General features: G+C 30.1%; 4 protein-coding genes across 4 annotated transcripts; all 4 read right to left on the bottom strand.

Moving 5' to 3' along the window:
* Nucleotides 1–3,638: 3,638 nt before the first annotated feature.
* On the bottom strand, nucleotides 3,639–4,555 carry LOC137812715 (uncharacterized). The gene has a single exon (XM_068614887.1). The coding sequence runs from the start codon at nucleotides 4,294–4,296 to the stop codon at nucleotides 3,748–3,750; it is 549 nt and encodes a 182-aa protein (XP_068470988.1). The 5' UTR covers nucleotides 4,297–4,555; the 3' UTR covers nucleotides 3,639–3,747.
* Nucleotides 4,556–8,253: 3,698 nt separating this feature from the next.
* Nucleotides 8,254–13,257, bottom strand: LOC137812719 (probable GABA transporter 2). The gene is made up of 7 exons (XM_068614891.1): nucleotides 13,083–13,257; nucleotides 12,713–12,943; nucleotides 11,137–11,234; nucleotides 10,117–10,303; nucleotides 9,550–9,680; nucleotides 9,239–9,475; nucleotides 8,254–8,832 (listed from the first exon to the last, which is right to left on the bottom strand). Exons 1-7 carry the CDS (start codon nucleotides 13,165–13,167, stop codon nucleotides 8,443–8,445), a joined length of 1,359 nt encoding a protein of 452 aa, XP_068470992.1. The 5' UTR covers nucleotides 13,168–13,257; the 3' UTR covers nucleotides 8,254–8,442.
* A 2,658-nt stretch (nucleotides 13,258–15,915) lies between these two features.
* Nucleotides 15,916–18,628, bottom strand: LOC137812718 (high mobility group B protein 6). Its single transcript, XM_068614890.1, has 9 exons — nucleotides 18,163–18,628; nucleotides 17,824–17,940; nucleotides 17,437–17,708; nucleotides 17,225–17,330; nucleotides 17,081–17,146; nucleotides 16,795–16,965; nucleotides 16,582–16,682; nucleotides 16,413–16,497; nucleotides 15,916–16,317 (listed from the first exon to the last, which is right to left on the bottom strand). Exons 1-9 carry the CDS (start codon nucleotides 18,532–18,534, stop codon nucleotides 16,192–16,194), a joined length of 1,416 nt encoding a protein of 471 aa, XP_068470991.1. The 5' UTR covers nucleotides 18,535–18,628; the 3' UTR covers nucleotides 15,916–16,191.
* Nucleotides 18,629–19,196: 568 nt separating this feature from the next.
* LOC137812714 (argininosuccinate lyase, chloroplastic-like) lies at nucleotides 19,197–23,720 on the bottom strand. The gene is made up of 6 exons (XM_068614885.1): nucleotides 23,384–23,720; nucleotides 22,936–23,316; nucleotides 22,174–22,322; nucleotides 21,749–22,040; nucleotides 21,457–21,621; nucleotides 19,197–19,763 (listed from the first exon to the last, which is right to left on the bottom strand). Exons 1-6 carry the CDS (start codon nucleotides 23,687–23,689, stop codon nucleotides 19,515–19,517), a joined length of 1,542 nt encoding a protein of 513 aa, XP_068470986.1. The 5' UTR covers nucleotides 23,690–23,720; the 3' UTR covers nucleotides 19,197–19,514.
* Nucleotides 23,721–25,429: the final 1,709 nt, after the last annotated feature.

Genomic DNA, 25,429 nt, shown 5'->3' with positions numbered 1-25,429 from the left:
CCTTATGAAGATGAATATCTTTTTAGATAAAATATGATAAATATGATAAAGTAGTATATGTTTATTTATTAGTTAGATATTTTTTATTTTACTGTTGTCTATTATATATGGATAAATATAAGATGTTACATTTTCAAAATCTTTAGATTAAAAAATCTGGAAAACACTTTCATATTCAAAATTATTTTTCAAAATTCATAATTGGGAATGTATTTTTCTTTTAAAAAAATATTCTGAATTATAGTGAAGATATTTCTAATATGGAAATCACCTAAACCCAAAATTATATAAATTACAGTTTTTTCAGATGAACCATTCTAAAATAAGAAAACATTAATAAAATAAAAATTATTTTTATTTTTAAAAAAGTATAGGGTGCAAGAAAAAACTATAAAGGTGCAAGAAGAAAAAACCCAAGTCACATATCATTTCTTTTTTCACCTCATTGTTTCCTTTACATATTCAAGGGGTGTCTAAAAGATAAAAGGAAAATAAAAATAAAAGGAAAATAATAGTTTGACATTGTATATAATTTTTTATGTAATAGATTTAAAAATAAATATATATATAATAAAGTATAAGTTTATAATTAAATAATATAAAAAAAATATTTAAATAATAATATTGAGAGTTATAATGTGATTGTATAAAAATGTGGGTTTTAATATATCATTATCCAACCTAAAATATTCTCATGTTTCCCCTTCTTAAATCGGTCTCTCTTTACCCTCTTTATAAGATCCTTCTTTATGAGTTATGTAGTTATGGAAAAGAAATTAAGGAGGTAAAAAAAATGACATGAGGCACAGCCTTGTCCAACAGATTTTTGTGAAAATAAAGAAATTGAGTTGTGAATGGGAATTAACATAGCAACAAACAGGAACCGAATTTTAGTTTGATTTGGGAGGTTGTATATTAATTCACATTAGAATCAACCTAAAATATGATTGAAGATGATTAGCACACCTAATCTTTGTTCATAAATTCGGCATGTGCTATTGCTTTTTCTTTCTAAGTCCACTTTTTATTAATTCATAGGTCCCATCAACAATGTTTTTTTTTTTTTTTTTATGTTATGATTGTTTAAAATGTATGAATGTATTATTAATATATAAACACTTCTACGATTTTGCGTTATTTTAAAAATTAAAAGTAACTAAATAATCAATATATTAAAATTATATTGCAAAAATATTAAAAATAACAAATCATTAATCTATATTTAGTTTATAAAAATAAGTTAAAAATACTTTATAGAATAGTTAGCCTCGTAGTTTTTTTTAACATAAATCAGTTTAACGAAATCATTTATTAACTCATCCAAACAAGAGGTTTAATTAAAGTTATGAGCTGATTGAAACAAATTAAATTAAGGATAAACACGCTTTCTAAAGAATGTATTTAATGTGATATTTAGTTTAAATGGTTATTAATTACCTCCACCATAATATTTTGCCATGATTTAACATCATTTCATACGTATGAGACAAACTGGTATTGATCAGTAATTTTAAGGAGTTAAAATAATATATTTAAAAATTATATATTATCATTTATACAAGTACATAATTCAATATAAATATAATTATATAAAAAAACCATTCAATTTTTTGAATTAATTAATAATCGAATCATAACGAAAATTGTGAAAGAAGTAATTACTAGAAGATAAATTTAAAATAAATAAATTATAGTTAAAAATTATTTATTAAAAACATGTTACATAAGATTCTATTTTATGTTATTAAAAAAAATATAGCTATTTAAATACTCATATTCAAAGCATTATCTGGATATAAAAAAATTGTATGAGAAAGAATAAAAACTCCAGTATGTCTTGAATTATGTCTTGTTTTGGATTGCGTTTACAGCTATGATTCATGTTTCAGGTTTAAGATTATTCATATTTTTCGTGAAGGAAATGCATATGCGGATAAGTTGGTTAATTTATAATTTATTCATAGAGAATTATTTCATTGGTATAATAGGCTTTCATATCTAGTCTGCTCTTAGAATTCATTATGAATAAGTTATTAGAATTCATTATGAATAAGTTATTAGAATTCATTATGAATAAGTGTGGTATACTTATGTATTGTTACCACGTATGTTTTAGTTTAGTTCCATATATTTTGTATTTTTTTTAATAATTTTATGTTAATTCCTAATTTTATGTTGAGATATATATTGGAAAAATTGATAAAGATCCATAATTAATAAGAAAGAGAAAATTGAGAGTTTCACACATAACTTTATCATTCATTATAAAAGCTTTTAACGTATTAGTCTATTACAAGTTTTTGCTTTCATCTTTACTTTTCAAAAGAAATTCATTCATAACTTTATCTACCACTTGTTTGCCATTACTCCATCCAACTTTACTTATCTTTTTACATGTTTTCTCAAAATTTATTTTAAATAGCTTTTGAAATCATTTAACTTGATGGATTATTCATATAACGAAAACTTCATATTTGATATCATTGTGTGCAAATATTCGTCGGACCAAACCATCAAAGAAACTTAAAAAAACTTAAAAAAAACTATCAAAGAATAATATAATTGTATATGTGCATTTGTTTCTTATATCACAATTTTTTTTTTTCATTCTCATTTTTATTTTTCTTACTTTTTCTATATATATAAATTTTTGAATGAATCACTAAAGTAATAACACAATGAATGTTAAAGATCTCATATCAACTAAAATTAAAATCAATTTACCGTATACAAGTGAAGAGAATCCTCACCTTATAAGTTAGTTTTGTAAAAATAAATTATATTTTGATTCACTTTTTAATATAATATTAAAGTTTATCATAACGAAATTGTATGAATTTATCATGTCACATGCTACCAATGATGTTTTATAATCTAAAAATTCATTTAATCTTTCTTGAAACTCTACTCAATTCATATAATAGAAAACTAATAAGTTGTTAAAGATAAAAAAAAAGCCATAGAATTTTTCAAAGAATGCAAAAGAAAAACAAAATTCTATTAGCCAAGATTGTCAAAACTACAAATTATATCTTCGTTTATCATCTAATCACCGATATAAACTATTATGAAAGAAAATCAATGGCCTAAATTGAATCGAATTGTTTTTTTTTCAAAGTCAAATCATATATACATTTCTAATAGATTTATAATACATTTGCCCATGCTTAGTTTATTTGTTTTATTTTTTTGACGAAATAACGTATTTGTTACACATCTACCTCTTCTCTAATTCCATCACGATGAAATTGTCGTTTTGTACAAATAGTTCAAACTTGCAGTTGAATAATTGATTAACCATTCAGTAGTGCCCACCACCCATTCATCTAAAATCCAAATCAAAACCAAACGTATAAAATCATCTACACATAAAATCAACCATATTTTTTATACAACCACATTATAACATCAATATTGTTATTTTAATATTTTTTATATAATTTAATTATAAATTTATCTTTTATTATATACGTTTATATAGATTAAGAAATATACAACTTCTAAATTTTTTGGCCGGTTGGAGCATTATTTTATTAACAATAATGACAAGTAGCTTAAACAACCAAGTTAAACATTCCTACGCGATCCCATAATTCAACGTTGCCTCGTAAAATAAAATTAAACAATTGCATAGCGAATTATCAAAACTTATAATATAATTAGCAGAAACCCAATATACACACGTTAATCGCTACGTTATTATGATGACATGAAATAACAATAACAATAATAACTACGATCATCATCTTAAGCACACGAAATACCGATGGCGGTGGTGGCCATGAACCTCTCCGAAGCTGTCTTTCTCACAAACGAAGCGATCTCCGGCGAAAGCACACCCACCTCAAATTCCGGCAGTTCGGGAATCGTGGAGAGAACGGGTTCGGATTTGTCGTAAACAACGTAGAAACGGTCTTTATTGGAATATCTTTCCGCCACTTGGAAAGTAGTATTGTTAGGGGTGGTGGCCCTGGAACAAGAACTAGAAGTCCTTAATTTGTTGCTGGACTTGAAAACAAACCGAAGGAGTCTGTGGAAGGTTCGAGAGATCTTGAAAGGCTTGTTGTTGGACATGATGGGAGGTTGAGGATGAAGTTGAAGCGAGAGACAACGTTCGGGTAAATGAGACATCGAAAGGGTTCTTCTGTTTTTCGGGGAATTCGCTATTGCCGTGTTCAGTTGCCGTTTCAAGGAGTTGAGCTCGAAGGAATCGTAGAGGCTGCTGCCACAATCCCAAACGTTTCCCTTCGAAACTTGGTTAGGGTTAAGCTTTTCTTCTCTCGATTTCTTCTCCATATGCTACAATTTTCTTAATTTTGGTGAGTGTTGGAACTATGTATATAGAAGGTTGTTATGTACGAGATATGGATGAGAAAATGGAGAGAGAGAGTGACGTTTGACCACTTTTATGTGATGTTTGGTGAAGGATGAAACCTTTAGTTATGACTTTGTGACCTACAAAGTAAGGGTTTTTGTTTTTGTAATAATCAAGGTTTCACTTCCCAAGGATGTTGACCACCGTTACCATTAAATCCGTGATGATACTATTCTTTTTTTCAATTTCTGTGCCAGAGTTGCTACATGCTTCATCTGCATTGGCCAAATAACTAAATCAATTAATTAAAAACAATTAAAAAACAAATAAATGTGTACACACGATGATAAGTGGGCAAATATGGACACTGGGACGTGGAATAAAAGTGGCCCCTTGAAATCTTGAATCATGTGTGTGTCATGTCACATTCACACGCACATTATGGGATTGTGCACAACCATGGATTGATTAATTAATGGAACGAGTTTAGTTTCTTAATAGAAAATTTCATTGAATTAATTAATGATCATGTGGGTGCATGTGGTGGCATTGCTCAACCATATGAAAAATCAACAATAAAGTATTTGGTTTTTTCATTGTTGGAGTGCTTCTCCATGAAGACAGGGATTATGATGATCCCTAGAAGCATCATTTTTTTAATCAACAAATTCATATCGTGAGTTTTAATGTTTAATAGTGTTGTTCGTTGTTTTGAAACACAAACTGTCCTACACCTGTTTGTGTGATAATGCATTTTCATCATAATTGGTTTCAAGTTTTCTGGAATTAGTTTGTCCCTAAAGGCATTAAATTAATAGTTTAGTTTCTTTATTATCGTTTTTGGTTTTCTTAGAATATGCATATATATGTATATTATCTTTAGTGGAATAATTTAGTTTTGATACACTATAAATGCATAAAGTTAATATGGAAGCTTGACCTAACAATGCTCTCACTTACTTTTAATTTGACGTATGAAAAAAAACTAATAGCTTTCTACCTATTTTGTTAATTAAGAGAGTACCAAGTTCAGGTATTTTTGTGGAGTTGAACTCTGAAATGCACAAGTTATTGAGTTAAGAAGGTTGAATACGCAATAACCAAAAACCATACGTGGAAAGATGCAAAACGCAGTTATGAGTTTCCAGGTGTATACAATAGATTCAGATTTTTGAGATAGAGAGTTGAAAGGAGATGATGAATTCGTAATAAATGTGGCATGGAAAGTAATAGTTATAATCTCAACAACTGTGTATGTGAATCAAGAACTTTATTAATTGGAAGTTTGACTATTATCGGATAAATTCTGACAGGAAGTGCACTTGGCTAATTCTGAGTAAAAAAACTAAATACGTTGTGTACAGGTAGTAACAGGACGAAACCCATAGATTTTTTGGTATACGCAAGTATATTAAGTAATATATTTTTAATTATTATCCAAACTTTAATTTAATTTAATAATAATAAATTTTCAAACTTTAATTTAATTTAATAATAATAAATTTACACTACAATAAAATCATAAAATAAAAATCAATTTTTAGATATTAAAAGTAATTAATTATTATAAAGACTAAATTGAAGATTTAGAAATTAAAATTTTTAATTTCTAAATTAGTTATTTTTATTATTATTAAATGATTTTTAAATTTGTATCTAATTAGCAACTAAGATTTTTACTATCAAATTTAAAAACTAAATACTTAGTAGTTAAAACATTGGTAACTAATTAAATACCAATTTAAAAATTATTTAATAATAATAGAAACTAATTTAAAAATATATTTTTTTAATTTCTAAAATATTTATAATTTAGTTACTAATTTTTTTCTAAAACTGAATTCTATTTCATGTTTTTATGATAAATATATAAATAATTATAATTTAAAAAAAATATTATTATGGTGTATTAATTATATTAAATATTTATTTGAACATTGAAATACTTTTTCCAGATGTCATAGCTTGACTGAGATAAAAAAAAAAAACTTGACTGAGATAAATAAAAATAAAAATCTAACCAATAGTAGATAAAAGTTCTTTCATTATCTTTTTATACGAGAACAATCATATTTATGGAAATTTATTATAGTAGAAGTTTTTTTTTTTAAAAAATATTCAGTGTTCCTTCTCATCATTTCCGTTTACCTTTGTGACCCTCTTTTTAAATTGACTGTTATTTTGTGGAGGATAAAGTGGGATTTAAGCTTGGAGAGGAAATTCTAAAACTTAATGATAGTGATCTTAGTTAGTGGCGTTGATCTTGGTTAGTATATTGACTTTCTTAAGTCTCCCTTACTATCTTCAACATATGTAATTCCATTCATTTGACTCTCAATACCTTCCTGCCATACCTATATACTTATATTTCAATTACTTAAATAATTTAAAATACACAAAGAATAAAAAATTACCAGGGATATTTTTTTATGTATGATGATGATTATTATTGAAAACCGTAACTAACATTGGCCGTAACATTAAATATTCAACTACTTAATTAAATAGCATAAATAGTTATTACTTCTGTCAACCAACAATGGTATTTAATTTGTGAGGAACTAATTTTTTTACTAAACTTTTAACTCATGTTTAAACAATCTAACTTCAAAATTAAGGTTTGACCTAATTCAAATATGAAACTTAAAGTTACTAATTAATATTAGGTTATATATATATAAATAAATATGTACCCTTTTTTTTACCAGAGTGTTTTACATTAATCTCCTTGTCTTGCTCTTCTCAAATCTTGGTTTGAATAAGAGATATTTGTAAAAAGTTATAAACTTTTAAGCGGTTAAAATATTTAATATTATCGAAAAACTATCTTTTATTGAATAACTTTAACCTATTTATAAAAAACAAGTTGTAAGGTCATCGGTCTGGTTAAATAGTTGATAATTTATGGATCTTTTTTAGATATATGCATCTAAATATCTAACGTAATATTATAACATAAATCAAAAGATCTCAATCAATTAGTTTTAATCGTTCAATTAAAATAAAATTGTGATTGAAGACAAAAAGGTTAGAATTCGGTCCATATATAATATACTATATTACATTATATAGAAGTGATCATCTAATACACACGGATGAAGTATATACTTATCTTTGACCACCTTGAATGTTTTAGATCGAAAATCGTCTATACTCTTATCTAATCTAAAACACAAGTGATGATATTATTCAAAACTTATTTGTATTATTATTACGACTTTTTATATTAATCTCGTTTGATCTATTTTACTTATTTATCGTTTTAGTTTCCAAGACTATATCGCTCCATACATAACCTTGGTCGGTTTTCTGGGCCAGCTACATATGCAATACACGCAAAGATATATACATGAATTATTTGCAAGTTATTAAAGTAGACACACTAACATGGGTTATTTAGAAGCTATTAAAGTACGCACATGTACACGAATTATTTATCGTCTATTAATGTTTAACTCATTCGCAAATACTTGAGTTTTTATTAAGCTTACACCCATACATTTTGATAAATAAATAAAAAATCAAATCTAGCGTTTCACGAGTCAATTTTACATAATTTATGAATATAACTCAATCAATACTTACACCTCTATATCTCAAATTAAGATTCTGAGTATTTTTTTTCTAAAACATGTTTGAATTAGATATTTTATAAAAAAAAAGTAGTACTTATTTATTTTTCATAAATCCTTAGGAAATTTAAAAAAGTTAAAACAAAAAATGTAATGCAATAACTCTAATACTGATCAAAGTTTGAAATTAGCTATACCTTCTCAAAGATTTATTAGATTACATAATTGACAGTGTAAAGGCTTTTTACTTAAGATGATTTACAAGTTATTAACTTATAATGTGTCAATATTAAGCATTTTTCATTCAAGTTTTAAACATCATTTTTTTAGTTTTTATGTGATAGATGAACTTGGAGACTGTATAAATAGATGCAACCTAACTCTGATTTCACTGGACTTGATACTATTTAAAACTGAGGTTTGGGCTTTAAACCACTACCCGGAATGGATTCTCTACAATCTATCTTCTTAAATTTCTGTTTGTTACTTTGAAATTTACAAGCTCTAATGAGATTAGTCTATATTACCTGTTTCACAAAAGGAAATAACATTTGGTCAATCCACAACATCACTGCTGAACAGCTTAAATTGATTTGCATCAAGAACCAATTTCCTTATGGAAGAGAATGCACCCATGATTCCAGCACCCGTGAACACCACTATAATTGAGACGTTGACCCAGTAAGTTAAGGATGATTTTGGAGGCTTGAATGTCATGTTGTACATAACCATTGGCAGAATGAAATCCAAAGGGATGAAACCAATGGCACCAACCACCCCGTTGATATCTCCAAAAAACGGCAACATGGCTGCCAAAACCCCACAGCATATCATGTAAATTGTTCGGAGAATAATGCGAGGAATCAGGTTTCTTTTGGAAAACATCCCCTGCCTCACATCAGCTGATTTCTTCTCCATTATCTCATAAGCAACTTGAGAATAAACCTGACATGTTGGGACAGACATTAAACCTTTGCTCGAGACAGTTTTGTTCATAGAATTTGATTAGAACACCCTAGAAGGATAAGTTCTCTGACTTTTGTAATAACTACTTCAAATGCTTAACATGCTCCTTGACCACTATGTTTCCACCATGTAGTCAACCTCCACATGACAGCCAATTTTTACAATATACAAAGAAAAGTTGACCGTGATATTAGTGATTTGACACTATGTAATAATTTCTCTATATTTAAAGTGGATTTTAACTAGTTGACGGTGGATAATATATCAAGATTAAACTCTTTGTAGCCCCTAAAATAATCCTTCAGAAGAAGGAAAAAAATCAAATAGAATTTTTCTCGTGATTACTTAATCCTTTCCATTTAGAGAGAAGTGTGTGTGAGCTTACCAGGCAAATGGCAAAGAGCTGAAGAAGAACAAAGACGATTGCAAGTCCAAGAACCCAAGTTGGGGCCAAAGAAGGTCCACTATCTGGTAGCAGACTCTTTAAAATGTTTGAGTTGGATTTGTTTCCAAATACCCAATATCCAGAAACTGCAGCAGAGTAGAAAGTCACAAAAATTGCTGTATAACACATAAGAAGGCCTTTTACCATCTTCCCAGTTGCAGGGGGCGCCAGAGTTGCCTGTATTCATAATGACATGGTCAATAAAACATCCAAACAAATTATTTAAACTTAGGAAGAAGAATATTAGGTACTTGTATCTCGGGTAATATGCCATTCCCAAATATTGCTGCAAGTATGGAGAGGGACGTGAAGGCACTGAAAACCCTTGCAGACTTCTTAGGTTCTAAAGAATAGTCCCTTGGAGGGGCATGTTCAGACGTACCTGCAACATGGTTGGAGTTTGTTAAATCATTGCAACATTTCATATATTCAGTAGAACTCCAGGTACCAAATTATGTCATTCATTCTATTTCAACATAGAATTGTCGACTTCATTACCCTTGAGCTTGTGAGAAATTATACATTCAGCAATGTTTTAGTTAAAATCTCTATTAGTAATTCCAATGCAGAGGGTCTGTATGTACAATTACATTGTAATTTATACCAAAAAGACATTGAGTTCATATTTGTAAACAACATAATTACATACACCGGATGAGAATTTATTGTATGCTTAACTGAGATCACAGTTGGAAAAAAACAAGAGGGCTCCAAGTGAATTGAGTGAGAAGTATTTAGCACTAGTATTAATCCAACTGCAGAATTATGATTTGAAATGTTTGCACTTTGTAGTAAAAATGTAATCAAGGGAAAAATACCTGCATGAATACAGGCAACAACCACGAGAATGGTATAGCCAAGGGCGAAAAGTAGTGAACAAAAGTTGATGTGTCGCAGGGAATGGAAAGAAGGAAGTTGAGATAAAACTATCATCACCACTGTCACCATTGCTATAAAGTGGTACAATTTGAGGGATCCATGAACTGAAATATTGGAGTACATGATCTTCCATGACAAAAGACAAAGCAGTCAATTACTTTTTCAAAGTTAAAAATTAGAAAATAAAATAGTTTAATAGTTGACACAGATATTTAAGACTCCAAATCATTATATTCTCTTAAAGCAATACGCAGCAAAAGTAAAACATAATGCACAAAATAATTATCCTAGAGTTACCAGTCCAGGCCAAAATGCATATCATCATGACGTGTGAACAAAATTGCCTCCATGAACCAAAATTTCAATGTTTGAATGAGCAGAATGCGTGACTCAACAAATCACAATTATCTTCCTGTAGCATTTGCGCCACACCAACCTCCTTGTGTGAAAAAAGCAGTTCAATTATTTGCTATTATTGAGTTTGTATCTTTCATTTTCTCTCTCTCTTCCTTCAATGAAACTTTGTTATTTTCACACTGACTACCCTCTTGGCCATTTTCAGTTTGTCCCTATTCACTATAACTCAATACTTCGGCTAGAACAAACCATAGTTACGTTACGTTACGTAGAGTTTAAGTTCTGAGTGGAAATTTCCATGAGTACTCATCCTCTTAACACTCTCTATGGTACATTTTTTATATTGGAAGTGTGGATTAGTTCAACAACTTACGTATAAGTTAAGAACGCTCCCAAAAAACTCCAAAATAGTTCACGGCTTAAACGTTGTAACATCTAATCAATAAGTGAAAACTTCTTGAAAGGTTAGGCGTGAAAAAAGAGAGAATAAAAGAGCAATGAGATGGGAGGAAACTAAATTCACATGTACTATATAATTATAACCAGTTGCTTTCACTGGTGTAGTCTTTATAGTTTCTTTTATATAATAATAAATAAATAACCTGAAGGCATTCACCCGCAAGCAAGATTGCCCCAACGCCAACGCCAGTGTTGATTGCCGTTTGAATAAAGATTACAAAATAAAACATCCATCCTGACCCTGTAACAAGTTAATGCATGCTTTATAATCTTACCAAAAACAATAACAAAATACATAAATATAAACCTTCAATACACCTATCATGTAACCTAAGAAAAGATAACAAAAACTCGTCATACATTATTTTATTTTGATAAAAAAGAAAGCAATTAAGTCGAGTAATAAAAAGATACATGTGTGTAACTTACATATACATATATATGAATTTAAAAAGTCTTCCTACTTAAAGTACAAAAAATAATATACACGAGAAATAGAATCAGAGTAGAATTTCATGTAAAAAAGTTGTACGACACTATTATCTTTAATTTTCTGCTTTAATTTTATAGAGAAAATTCATTTTGATCAAAACGATAAATATCTCACTAAACTAAATCTAGGATTGGGAACAAATTTGGGCCACATGTATCTTGTGAGCACAACAAATTTGTGTAAATTAGCCAGATAAAGCCCGAAATTTGGCAGCCGAATAAAAAATAAATAAACGAAAGGCATTGGAAAATACTAAAATAAGAAGAAAAAAAAACATTTGATTGAAAACTCTCAAACTAAATGTGTGTTTAATAATAAATATTTCAACTTATGCATCGCCGCGGTCAAATAACGTGTAAAAGTTATAATTATAATTGCTTATCATGTAAAATAACAATTATCTATATCATACCGTTAAATTAAATATATATTAATTATTTCAAAAAATAATTAATTAATTCTGTTAGAAAATATTAAATACATTGAAGGTAATAATTGGCAACATAATAAATTAAAATCAATGATAATTCTCTTTTTTAATGTCTTAAAATTCAATAAGAAATAAAAAAAAAATTAAATGAATGTAAGTGAAAAGAGATGGACAAATTGATTCAAATTAAGGAAAGAGCAGAAAGAATCAAGAAAATAAATAAATATATATTCATATATATATAGAGAGAGATAAAGCATAATTTAGAGAAATGAATAAACAAATTAATTAAAATAGTATATAGTTATTTTGAAAAGAAAAATGATAATTTGACAACTTTTTTAAAAATAAATATATATAATAAAAATAAATTTATAATTAAATGATATAAAAAGTATTAGAATAATAATATTAAAAAAATGGAGTTGTATCATTACTCTTTTAAAATTGTTTTACCTACAAAACTTCATCCTCATAATGTCTCCTAAAATCCTTCAAACTTTTATCTTTTAACATCATTTTAAATTCGAAAACGTTTCTTTGACACTGATTTTTGAAAAGCAAATTTGTGACAAACCTCTCTGTCTATGAAGAAGAGTTTAGAAAAGAGAGTTACACTAGAAAAGCGTTTCTTTAAAAATTGATTGTGAAAAAGTCAACAAAGAGAATTATTAAGAAAGGAGAAAAAGCTCTGCAAGCAAGGAAAATGACTGAAGAACAATGAAGAGTTGGCCTCGACAAGATTGAACAAAACGAAGTAGACAAAAAAAAAAAAAAGAGTAGATAAACTAATCACCTAAAACATCAGCAGCTAGTTCTCGGAAACGAATGTGTCGGCGACCAGATTTTTCGCAGTAATCGAGAACTTTGGACATGAGGAAGTAGGAGTAGAAGGTAACCAGCCCCACCGTCGTAAGGCACAGGAATCCAAGTCCCCACCCTAATCCTCGGAACGCATAAGGCAGAGTCAGAATCGTTGGTCCAACGATAGCCGTCGTTAGGTGGAACCCCGCGTGCCACCACTCACCTGTCAATTGTTAAGTTCTCGGAGACTTTATAAGTCATGCATGAATATGAATGTGGCGGCTACTTTCGTTTAACAGAAACCAAAACCATTTAAATTCATGAATTCTGATGTGAATGGTAGGTGAATCGGAGTTATTTACCTTTGGATTGGAGAACGAAAGCAGCTCCGCCGTCTTCATCCTTGTCGTGGCGGCTATGGATATCGGCTTTCGGTGGTTCCGCCATGGATGAACTGGCGCTGAGCTGTTAACTAAGGAAGAAGGAGAATGAGAGTGAGTCGACCGGGCGTATATATATATATATATATATATATATATATATATATATATATATATATTAGTTTAATTTTGTTTTGGGTACGCATTAAATAGTTTTCATTGTTAACAAAATTAGAAGAAGAACGATTATTTAAATATGTACTAATGTGCTGTTCACGATTTCTTAGTTTTTTTTTTATGATTTTTAATACTCCTAATTAGGGAAAAAAATATTGGCTAAGAAAATAAAAGGAGAAAGTTTTATAAAAAAAATTAGAACAATGACTATACTTTATAGCTATGAAGTTTGGACACTCTTCTTAAATAGCGTGTCGGTGTCCGATGATACTCGTATGACATCTGACTTCTATAGTATATGTATCCGTGAAGTGTCTAATTCAAAAAATATTTGTTAGATTTCTGACAATTCTAGTATGGTTCTAACATAATTTTAAAAAAAAAAAATACATTAATTTTCTCAAAATTCTGTCATTATGATTATAAAAATAAAAAATAAATCCTGTTATGACAAACATGTGTTCCATAAAATAATCTGAAACATACTTGTGCACATAAATTTTTATTGTTAATTTATATAATTCATAATTATATAATATATAATCCTACATTTTAGAGATTTTACGTATTTTTTTCGTGTTTGTGTTGTATAATGCCTGTGTTTGTGTTTGTGCTCCATGCCAAACAAAGTCTTTGATGTCTAATTGCATAAAGTATTTAGAGTTTTTATTTTCTTTTGAAAGCTAAAAATAGTTTTGTTCCGTAATTAAAAATGTAATTATCATTTCAAATTTTATATTAATTAGATTCTATCCAATGTTTCTTTAATTTAATAACTCTACAACTAATAAGTAAAGTATTTAATGCTTAATTAATTGATATTAATTGATACTATAATGAAAACAAAAGAAAACCTTTGCTTTTTGCGAGTACATGGAAGTACGAAAGGGGTGAAATGAAGAGTTTATTTTTGTTAATAAAAGAATATATTTTTAGAATTATGGGTCCGGTCCCTCTTTAGCATGAATAATATGTCTTTTAAAATATTTATTATAAAATTTATCATTCTATCGTGTATAAAATTATATCAACATGTTAACAATTTTTACATTACTAATGTATTTAAATATAATTCTAGCAAAGAATCTTAAATATTTAAAAAAAGAAGGAATAAAGTTTAATATAAGTGGTATTTTCAATGATTGAGGCGTATGAAAACTAGGTTCCACGCCTTCTTTCGTTTGCACTCTCATAAAGCATATTTGGACTTGTATTCTTGTGTACACACGGCATTCCACTTTTTAAGTGTTCAAGTGTGTCTTTTCATATAAAAAAAATGTTAAATAAACAAAATATATTTTTATTTTGTACAAATTTTATATATTTTGAAAATTTATAATAAAAAATTTATTAGAATAATTTATTGTTAATTTTTATGCAATAAATAAATTTTTAATATAAATTAAGATATTAAAATATTTTGATGACTTTATAAATTTTAAGTAATAACAAAATACTGATTTCACATTAATACAATGAAACGGAAAAACATATTTTATCCAAAATAAACTATTTTCATTCCAACATCAAGCATCAAGCCACCATCTCAGTCTATCCAAATTTGAACATTTTTTTTCTTATTTCCTCATTTCAACTACTAATCAAACAATTACATGGAGAAAATTTGTGAGATTAAAAATGATGTTTAGGTTATTTGTATTAAAAGACGATATTAAAAGATGATATACTGAATTTGTGAGGATGATTTATTAAAATTGGTGAGTGATGAGATAGTTGTGAGAAAATTTATAAATTATTTTAGAGATGTGAAATGTAAATTTACAAATTTATTGAAAAATATTTAAATAATAAATTATGATATTTTTTAAGATTTGAATTAATTAATTTTTTTAATATATAATATTCATAATTTTTCTAATATATTTATTATTTATTATAACTATATATATATGTTCTTATATTATAACTTATTTTATTATTTATAATTATTATATATATATAATATATATATATATATATATATATATATATATATATATATATATATACCACGTCAAAATATAAATATTACTGGTGGTCGTACTCATACCTAACTAATATGATTTTTTTTGAAAATCGAAACAAATAAATTTGTACAATACTTAGAAAAGCCGGTTCATTTATGAACCCGCGCACCCCAATAAAAAAAGCAATTAATTACATTTAAGAGGTACTACACTACCATAAAGTCAAAGGTGTTATTAGCATTTATTGCTAATGTTTGTTGTAAGGCTTCTTTACTCTTATAATAACTCTCCCAGTATATTCAATGTTAAAAGATAATCTCAAATAAAATGAGTTACTTTGCAAAAAATTATTCCACATGAGCAAATATAGAGTAGCTCGTTAATATATTATTTATGTTAAAAACTGCAAATACATTTTCATTTGCATTAAAAAATCCTCTAACTTTTGATACATTTCTCAAAAAACTTCAAGACTACCCTTACTTGTAGTATCATAGCACGTATTTTTTTATATTAATTAAAAAATATTAAATTAACTTTGGGTGATTGTTCTAAGTAGGCATCACATATAACATCAGAATGCATTAGTGACACTCAATTATACAATTTTATAATACACTACGTGGTTTATGCATCAAAACATGGTTTTGTTAACAAATATAAAACAAGCATGACAACAACAAGAAGTATTAAATGGATAAATTCAAGACATCTTAAAATGACAGTAATACTTATAAAATCATGTAAACTTTCATGAAGAAAAACTGGCAGTAATACTTATAAAATCATCTTAAAGTGAACCAGACAGCTAAAAATCATTAGATTTTCTACACAACTTAATGTAAAGAAAATTACAGCTAAAAACAAAATGGACGACTAAACTTTCAAGATAAGCATATTCAATACAATTTTTTTGAACATGCACAAGTTTTTTGTTTCTCCATTTACTATTCGGTTTCCTGGTTTGCAATTGCAGAAAGAGACTTGTTGTATTCCTCCATTTCCTTCTTGTACGCCTCCATTGCATCAGCTGCTTGGCCATTCCAGACTTGCCTCTCTTCCTCACTCAGTTCCTAATCAATGATAATAAAAACAAATTGAATGATTGTTCTGTTCTATGCAGAAGAAAAATTAATTGTGGAAGAAGCTATGGTTCAATAATACATACCTTCCACTTCAACGAGACAAGTGCATTGAGGGTTGAGGTGTTGAGTCCTGGTCTTTCATCCTGTAAAGTTTTCCTTGCTTCTTTGCTGAACAGAATCAAATTTTAACTTTTCACAATACCATAAAAATAATACTTTCTCAGTTTAGTTTAGCTTGCAAGTTGAAGTTACCAGAATACGATGAACGATGATGGAGGCCTCTTTGGCCTGTTTGGATCAGAATTCTTGTCTTCCTTGTTTTGTTTCTTCTTCTGACGATTCTGTTTTGTTTTCTGCACCATGATAGGGTGGCTAAGCATCAGTAAAACTACAAGGTGTATAATAAAAATAAAATAAAGGAAGGACTACGGTTTAAAACTGAAAGAGAACAGAAGAAAAAAAAACCTTGATTATATTATCAGTTTTCTCCTTCTTCTTCAGCATTTGCAAGGCTTCTTGTTTCTGAAGTTTCAAATGCTCCTCCTCCTCCTTCATGATGTGGGCAGCTTCCTCATCTTTCTTCTGCTTGTAAGCCTCCATTTCTAAAGCATATTTCTCCTTGTTCTTCTTTGCCATCTGAGGTTACAAGACAGATTATTTGTAAGAAATCGATGCCTCTGAAATGACTAAGAGAAGGGTATATAATAATAATAAGTAATCATATGAGAGTTGAGAGACTAAATGAACAAACCTCTTCATAGGGTCTCCTTTGTTTCTCTGTCATGCTTTTCCACTCTTCGGCTGTGATCTTTGGAACCTGATAAAAGAAGCAACAATTTATATTTGATTTCTTAAAAGTCATGGTTAAAGAACAAAAAATGGAACAAGAAATTACCTCCAAGAAATTCTTGTTCTCGGCAACAAGAGCTGCTCGCCTATCGTTAGTGAACAAGAAATAAGCAGACATGGGGTGCTTTGGTTTCAATGGATCCTTCTCTTTCCTGTGAAGATGCAATACGAACATCACTAAGCAGAAAAATTATGAAGAGAAGTAAATGATTTACACACAATATTGTAAAAGGTCCAAGGAGAGTATTTATAATTTACTTGTTCTTCTTGGTCTCTTTTTCTGCCTCTTGTTTGAATTGCATGTACTGTTCAAGCAATTCCATGGCAGTCCTGTGTTTCTGCTCCTCGTCAAACAATCTCATTGCCTCACTCTCACGTTTTTCCTTTGCAATCACTTGCAAATAAGCTTCTTTCTCAGTATGATATTTCTCTTCATAAGGCTTCTTCTCCTCTGCACTGACAGTCTTCCATTTAGCCCCCAACATGTTAGAAGTTTCCTTAAATTCTGCCTCTGGGTTCGTTTTCTTGATCTGCACCAGACGCCAAGCCAACAATATATTAAACCATTGAAATTTTAAACATAAACAACAAAAGAAAGGAGAAAATAAAAAAATAAAATTATTCCAAATGATCCCTTGATTTCACCTCATTCCATTGGTCTTTCATCCACAAAATGTAAGGTGGAGAAGGCCTTTTCTTCTCAGAGACCCCCTTCTTCTTCTTGTCCTTTTTTGTCTCATTATCTTTCATCACAGGCAAATTCTACACAAATAGGAAAAGACACACCCACATAAATAAATAAAAACACAAGGAATTGATAAAAATCAAACCTTTAAAAAACGATCAGCAATCACCCAAATAGAATACAATGGACCCCAATTGTCTACAATTTTCCACAATATCAGCGATCTTGGCGAAACACTGAACATATTTGAAGACCATGATAAAATAAAAACATCCATATGAAATATCAACTGAACTTACCATGGTAGGTTTAAACTCCTTCAACTTCTGCAGTTTTTTCAGCTCAACTTGAAGCTTCTCTTGTTCACGGCCACGGTTTTCGAGCTCTTCGTCCTTCTGCTTGAGGGCATCGTCTCTGGCCTTCAAGAGCTCTTCGGTCTTCTCCTTCTCGAGGCGCATCTGCTGCAGCATTTCCTGCATCTCGAGCAATTCTTTCTCGAAAGATTGCTGCTTCTTGGAATCTTGTTTCGACGACGGTGAAATTGGTGTCGTTGAGGACTCAGAAACCTTCCCAGCGATGATGTTGGCCTCGTTCGTTGATGGGATTTTCTCCTTCAGGGCCTTTCTGCCCCTTCCCCTCTTTTTGGGTACCTCAACAACTGTGTCACCCATCGATGAAACAAAGGAGAGAGTGAAAGAGTTGTTTCTGAAAAAATGTTCTACACAGAAAGTTTGTTTGTTTGGAACAAAGAACGAGGTCTTATGTAGGATAATTGGAGCAACGGTCGGAATTTTCAAATTTGAAAGAGGGGGTGCCAATCTTGGTTTCTCTTTTATTATTTGACCGTTTTTACCATGTTCGGGAAATTTTGAATTTTTGACGATCCACTGAATTAAGAACCATTATCAGGTGATTTTGAAACCCTAGGATAAAACAACAATAATAATAATAATAATAATAATAACCCATAAATAGAAAGTTTGAAATATATATAATTAATGTATTAGATAAATTTTTTTAAAAATAATTTGATATAATTTTTTTTAAATATAAATTAGAGTTGAAATAAATTCTTAAGAAATAAACTTAAAATCTCTACCCTACGTTTCTAACATATCCAAATGTCATGCAATTGACTATATATTTATAAGTTATTGAATATATTTATAAGTTATTGAATAGTGGGGTAACGAGTAATACAAGCCTAAAAATTTTGGGTAAGATAAACCTATCAATGAATTTTAAAACTAATTCAACCTTACAATAAAAATAATAAAAACAAATAATTTTAATATGATAATAATAATTTTTTTATAATAAAAATAATAATTGCTAAATTCTAAAAATTCATGTGTATTGATAATAATGCGATTCATGTGAATACCTAGCCCGTCTAGTGGCTAAAGATGGCTTTATTTCATTAAAAGTCACAACATTTCATATGTCATGCTTAAATTACAATCGAACAGGTAATGTATGTTACCTATTCAGAAACCCCGACTAATTTGCATATAACACAAATGCTCTTACACAATTCAAATACTCAAAGGTATCATCTTGGTGTATTCCAGAATTACGCGTTGCAGGATCTTTGGCATGCGTAATTACTCCCAAGTTTTCGGGATTTGCTTTCCATGGCAAGATGAGAAATTCACTTCATTTCAAGTTTTTTCATCCAATAGTCAATTTGGCTGGCAACACATGCTGACCCGGTGGAGCCGTAAGAGACAAATTTCTGGATCGCATTTTCTACTCCAAGAAAATCATACACGTCCTCTTCAAAGACTGGATTTATACTTCTCAGCTCATCAAGACTTAGATCCAGCAGTTGGCAGTTCTTTGATGTACATAAAGCAACAGATTTTCCAGCGATATCATGAGACGTTCTAAATGGCACACCCTGAAACGTGAATGAAAAAGAAAGAATGAGGCTTGCACAAGTAATAGAGGAGAAAAGATAAGTCTTAATTTAAAAATTTGAAGTTCTTAGTAGAAGAGAAAAAATGATACAGGTTGAACATTAAAGCAAGCAGCCATGGCACAGATGCACGATTACTTACAACAGAACCCTGCATATATATATATATATATATATATATATATATATATATATATATATATATATATATATCCACACATACACACAACACAAAAATAGCCCTCGGTTTTTAAACATCTAATCCTGAAAACTGCATAGACTGGGAACAGGGGAGCATGTAACAAAGACAAGAAAAGCATTTCACAAAATAGTTTATTGAATTAGTATATGAAACATGATAAGATGTAAAATTTGTGAACATTTATTTCCTTCGTTGAATTGGATTTTGGGATGGGGGAGTGTGCTTGATTCTGTTTTCTGTTGAAGCACAGGACCCTGGGATGGGAATAGAGATGACTTCAAACCCAAACTTTGACAGTGACATGCACATTGCTTTTAATATATATGGACCAGATGTATTATCTTGTTTTCGGTCACAAACTTTTTTACAGCAGACAGATAGTTAATTCAGAAGGCAAACCAATAAGTGGGACTGATGAGTATATATTTATACACACAAAAGCCTTAATCATAGATTATTGGACTATAATAATAAATAAATCTATTGTTTTAATTAATATTCATATAATTGGGTTTATTCGGACCTTAACTATTATCTTTGGTAATTTTGTGTTTTTAGGGTAAATTATTTGAAGCATCTACCTTTGTGAATGAGCCAAACATGCAAAAGTCCAAGTTGAATCAAAAGTCCAAGTTGAATCAAAACAGAAACAAATTATGAGGAGAAGAAAGAGGAAATAAAAGGTACAAGATTCCAGAAATAGAATTGGAAGCAAATTTTCTGCAAAATAAAAAGAATTATGGAAAGTGGAAAATGTTTACAAAATCTAAACTACAATATTTTCCCAATATAGCAAAAAAGCCTATAAAAGGACACAAGCATCAAGGAAAAAAGGGAGAGCTTCATAGGGTTTTCTTAGTTTATTTTCTTCTTAGTAATTTTTTGTTTTGCCTCCGCATGGAAGGCTAAACCTTTTTGGTTGATTCTTTTGTAATTCTCCATTGAGTTCTGAGGATTTGTTCAATAAAAGTTTCGATTTTTAATTCTCTATAGCAATTGTTTTTATTGTCTAATATCCTGGAAAACTGGTTTTTGTGAGAGGTTGTACTTGACCGCATGATTGAGAGTCTTCTTTATCTTAAACTTTGGTTTCTTAGTTAGTTCGCATGGTTCTAATTAATTTCTTGGGCGCATGATTCGAGGGAGAGGAGGTAAGCATTCCCATGGAGTATACGCATGGAAAGAATTCAATTGTGGAAGAACTTGGGATCAACTGCTTTTTATTTACTATTTTAATCTCTTTTATATTATTTTGCACAACTATCTCAAACCCCCTTTTCATCTTTATTGTTATTGCTAACTTTTATTGCTTGCAGATAGATTTTAAACCCTGATCAACTGATTTTACTATTGGATTCATTTGGAGACGACTTGGGGACATTTGTCCACAATTATACTATCATCTCTCTAGTGTTAGACAAGTATACGCTAGAATCATATTAATTTGACAGCAAACCAATAAGTGGGACTGACCTTATTAACAAGATAATCGGCAAGTGTGGTTGCATCAAGATGACCAGCAGGTAATGCTTTTTGTATTCTTTCTCGATTGAAGGTAATATTCAGAGCAAATTCTGCTGATACCTCAAGCATCCCCAAAATAGTTTTAACGCTGTCAAATACAGGTTCTTTGTCTTCCTACTTCCACAAAGGAACTTTGTTTAGTGTATCTCAGACAAAACAATGCAGAAATAAAATAAATGAACTCAGGAACACACTACGAAAGAAAACATGCAATTCAAGAAAAGTTACACTTTGTTTTTACCTGCAAATCACGGTTGTAAGCATGAGGAAGACCTTTGCACAATGTGAGAAGAGTAACCAGGTCCCCAATGACTCTGGCAGACTTCCCGCGAACAAGTTCCATTGGACCAGGATTCTTTTTCTGAGGCATAATACTACTTCCAGTTGAAACAGAGTCGCTTGGTGTGATAAATCCAAATTCCTCCGAAGCCCACAGTACCCACTCCTCACCAAGCCGAGAAAGATGCACAGCTGTGATGGCATTAGCAGAAAGAAACTCCAGTACAAAATCTCGGTCCGAAACTGCATCGATACTATTTAACATAACAATATAAAATCAGTTAGCATAGCACGTAAAGAGATGTATATAAAACTTGACACCAATCATATACTAAGCATAATTAAATAGATTGAATTCACAAAAAAAATAAAATGAAGTGAAAATACCTATTCTTCAAGGGAGCCGTAAATCCTAAAGCTTCTGAAGTCGTGAATCGATCTATGGGAAGCCCTGTACCAGCCAAGGCACAGGCCCCCAAGGGACAGAAATTCATCCTAGCTCTACAATCTACCAGACGACCAGCATCACGCTCAATCTGCATAATAAATAGTAGTTCTAAAACTATATCCAAATCCACATCGCCTCCTTAATTAAGTGAATGAGTAAATTGGATAGAACATACATTTACAAAACAATTACAATGTTAAACGCATTTTCCATTGGAGTTTAACCAGAAAATAAAAGCCTGATGGCTGGTAATCCAAGTTTTAAAAATTCAAAGAACGGCACACTTCATATAAGACAGTGCTGACATAAATATAAGAACAATACCATTCAGTTGTTAAACCCCTCTCCTCTCCTATTATTAAAATGAGATATTTTAAAGTTGGCGAGACACATCCATTTGATCAACAACACTGTTTTCTAAAGCAACTTCACACTACTCAACATCAATTTCTCATCTAAAATCTATCAAGTCATGAAAATCATTTCTGAAACAAACAAGTACTAAAATATAAAAATAAAAGAACAGAAAAAGCCAGGAGATTTTTCCCATCCTCTTCTTCCTCTATTTCATCTAATCCTAAGTGCTCAGGATACAAACACCTTCAGATGTTCAAATATGCTCAGTGGATAAACAAATATTAAAGAATAGAAACCCGCTTTTCCAAAGCAGTAAACAAACAAGGCCTAAACTATGATCAAACCTCCTCAACATAAGCCAAGAGAAGATGCTGCAGCAAAACGGGCTGCGCGCGCTGCAAGTGAGTGTAACCAGGAACAATGAGACCCTCGTTCCTCAAAGCCAGGGTCAGCAGCGACACCTGAAGCTGCTTCATGCTCACGAGGATCCCGTCGATGGCGTCGCGGCACCAGAGGCGAAAGTCAGTCAAAACCTGATCGTTTCTACTCCGAGCGGTGTGGAGCTTCTTCGCAGGCTCACCGATCATGTCGGTGAGCGCAGCCTCGATGTTCATGTGCACGTCCTCTCTGTCAGCTCTCCAATTGAACTCTCCATTCTCAATGCGCCTCTCTATTTCCTCCAAACCTTCAATAATGGAGTCTCTGTCGCTCTCGCTTATCAAACCCTGAACAAATAACAGTGAGTGTTTTGTTGAGTGTTGAATTGGAACAGTGAAAGATTTTGTAACTGACCTGGTGAGCGAGCATTGATGCATGCGCTCTGCTCCCCTTTATGTCTTGCTTGTAGAGCTGCTTGTCGAAAGAGATCGACTCCGTGAACCTCTCCACGGCGTCTGTTACGCCCTCCTTGAACCTCCCGCCCCAGAGCTTGGCCTCCTTAGCCTGGGCCTGGGCTTGGAACTGAGACGTTCCCATTCTTGGCGTGGCGATTCTGCGTGGTGGAAATGTGCAGTAGGATGGAGTTGCTGAGAGCGCGTATCGAGAGGAGGAAGAAGATGTTGCAGTGAAGCTTGAATACAATGCAGCTGTGAAAACCATGGCCGAACGTGTGAGCTTCTTCGAATCTATTTCTTTACCTGTTTTTTATTTTATTTTATTAGTCACAACAAAAACCACTTCACACTTCTAAAAATTATATTTTTATTTTTTAAAATTCTATTTTAAATCTTTAGTTCTTCAAAATTATTTCAAGTTTTTTTTTCTCTCCAACATTTTCAACCAGATTATTAAATGCTTAATAAAACATTACTATTTGAAAATGTTGGGTTGATTATTTATGTGCAGCTACCTAACTTCTTTACGGTCTTTTAAACTAAAATACTTTTTTAATATAAAATAGTATTATAATTAATCAATCAAATTATGTAAAAAAATTCATTTTTTTCTAATTTAAAACCATTAAAGTCCTTTTATATTGAACCAATGATGTATATTCACAAAAATATGTTTAGTCAGCAATTTTGAGTTTCAAAATGTTCTTTTAAAATTGAATTAATTGTAATGATACTTTATATTTAATATTTTGAGAAAAAAGTATAATTTTTTTTCAACAATATAAAAAGGTATAAAAATAGTTTATAGACCATGGAAAATAAATAAATAAAAAGTTTAGAACACATAATAGTAATGCTTTATAAGCTGATTGGTGTCTTGCTTCTTTATCGTGTTTGAAATCGATTTAATTGGCATGACCCAGTTTGGGATAAGTATCTCTATTTCGATGGTTGTTGGTTTTTGTGGGCTGTTGAATTGGTGTCTAAGTTGGTGGATAAGGATTGTTGTTCATTTTGCCTCTTGTTTTGGTTGCAGTGAGTTTGTATTGGATTTGTTTTGAGTTTGTAGGAGTTTGTTTTGAGTATTGTATGGGATTATACGGATTTGTACGGATTTTTTAGTGGTAGAATTTTTTGTCTCTCATTTTGTTGGTTTGGCAGAAACTTGACACCAATCAATAATTAAATAGATTGAATTCACAAAAAAAAAAATGAAGTGAAAATACCTAAGGAAGCCGTAAATCCTAAAGCATCTGAACTCATGAATTGATCTATGGGAAGCCTGTTTTTCTTTATCTGTTTTTCATTTTATTTTATTATTCACAACAAAAATCACTTCACACCTCTAAAAATATATATTAAATTATATTTTTATTTTCTAAAATTGTATTTTAAATCTTTAGTTCTTCAAAATTATTTCAAGGTTTTTTTTTTCTCCAACATTTTCAACCAGATTATTAAATGCTTAATAAACATTACTATTGAAAATGTTGGGTTGATTATCTATGTGCAGGACTTCTTTACCGTCTTTTAAACTAAAATATTTTTTTAATATAAAATAGTATTATAATTAATCAATCAAATTATGTAAAAATTCATTTTTTTCTAATTTAAAACCATTAAAGTCCTTCTATGTTGAATCAAATTTCAATCATACTAAATTGGAGAAGGAAGTAAATGGATGTACAATCTTTTAAATGATGTATATTCACAAAAATATGTTTAGTCAGCAATTTTGAGTTTCAAAATGTTCTTTTAAAATTGAATTAATTGTAATGATACTCTATATTTAATATTTTGAGAAAAAAAGTATAATTTTTTTTCAACAATATAAAAAGGTATAAAAATAGTTTATAGAACATGGAAAATAAAATAAAAAAAAGTTTAGAACACATAATAGTAATGCTTTATAAGCTGACTGGTGTCTTGCTCCTTTATCGTGTTTGAAATCGATTTAATTGGCATGACCCAGTTTAGGAATAAGTATCTCTATTTCGATAGTTGT

The sequence above is a fragment of the Phaseolus vulgaris genome, chromosome 2, assembly GCF_000499845.2.
Source record: "Phaseolus vulgaris cultivar G19833 chromosome 2, P. vulgaris v2.0, whole genome shotgun sequence".
NCBI lineage: Eukaryota > Viridiplantae > Streptophyta > Magnoliopsida > Fabales > Fabaceae > Phaseolus > Phaseolus vulgaris.
This window is presented reverse-complemented; position numbering and strand designations above follow the sequence as displayed.

Excerpts from the sequence above, each read along its gene's own strand:
- LOC137812715 (XM_068614887.1), bottom strand. The coding sequence starts at position 4,296 with ATGGAGAAGAAATCGAGAGAAGAAAAGCTTAACCCTAACCAAGTTTCG.
- LOC137812719 (XM_068614891.1), bottom strand. The coding sequence starts at position 13,167 with ATGGCGGAACCACCGAAAGCCGATATCCATAGCCGCCACGACAAGGAT. Across the intron at positions 9,476-9,549 it reads GCATATTACCCGAGATACAA|GCAACTCTGGCGCCCCCTGC; the intron begins GTACCTAATATT and ends TTATGAATACAG. Across the intron at positions 8,833-9,238 it reads AGCTCTTTGCCATTTGCCTG|GTTTATTCTCAAGTTGCTTA; the intron begins GTAAGCTCACAC and ends CCAACATGTCAG.
- LOC137812718 (XM_068614890.1), bottom strand. The coding sequence starts at position 18,534 with ATGGGTGACACAGTTGTTGAGGTACCCAAAAAGAGGGGAAGGGGCAGA. Across the intron at positions 17,147-17,224 it reads AGAACAAGAATTTCTTGGAG|GTTCCAAAGATCACAGCCGA; the intron begins GTAATTTCTTGT and ends TTCTTTTATCAG. Across the intron at positions 16,318-16,412 it reads TTGTCTCGTTGAAGTGGAAG|GAACTGAGTGAGGAAGAGAG; the intron begins GTATGTATTATT and ends ATCATTGATTAG.
- LOC137812714 (XM_068614885.1), bottom strand. The coding sequence starts at position 23,689 with ATGGTTTTCACAGCTGCATTGTATTCAAGCTTCACTGCAACATCTTCT. Across the intron at positions 22,323-22,935 it reads TCTTGGCTTATGTTGAGGAG|ATTGAGCGTGATGCTGGTCG; the intron begins GTTTGATCATAG and ends TTTATTATGCAG. Across the intron at positions 21,622-21,748 it reads CTTACAACCGTGATTTGCAG|GAAGACAAAGAACCTGTATT; the intron begins GTAAAAACAAAG and ends TTGTGGAAGTAG.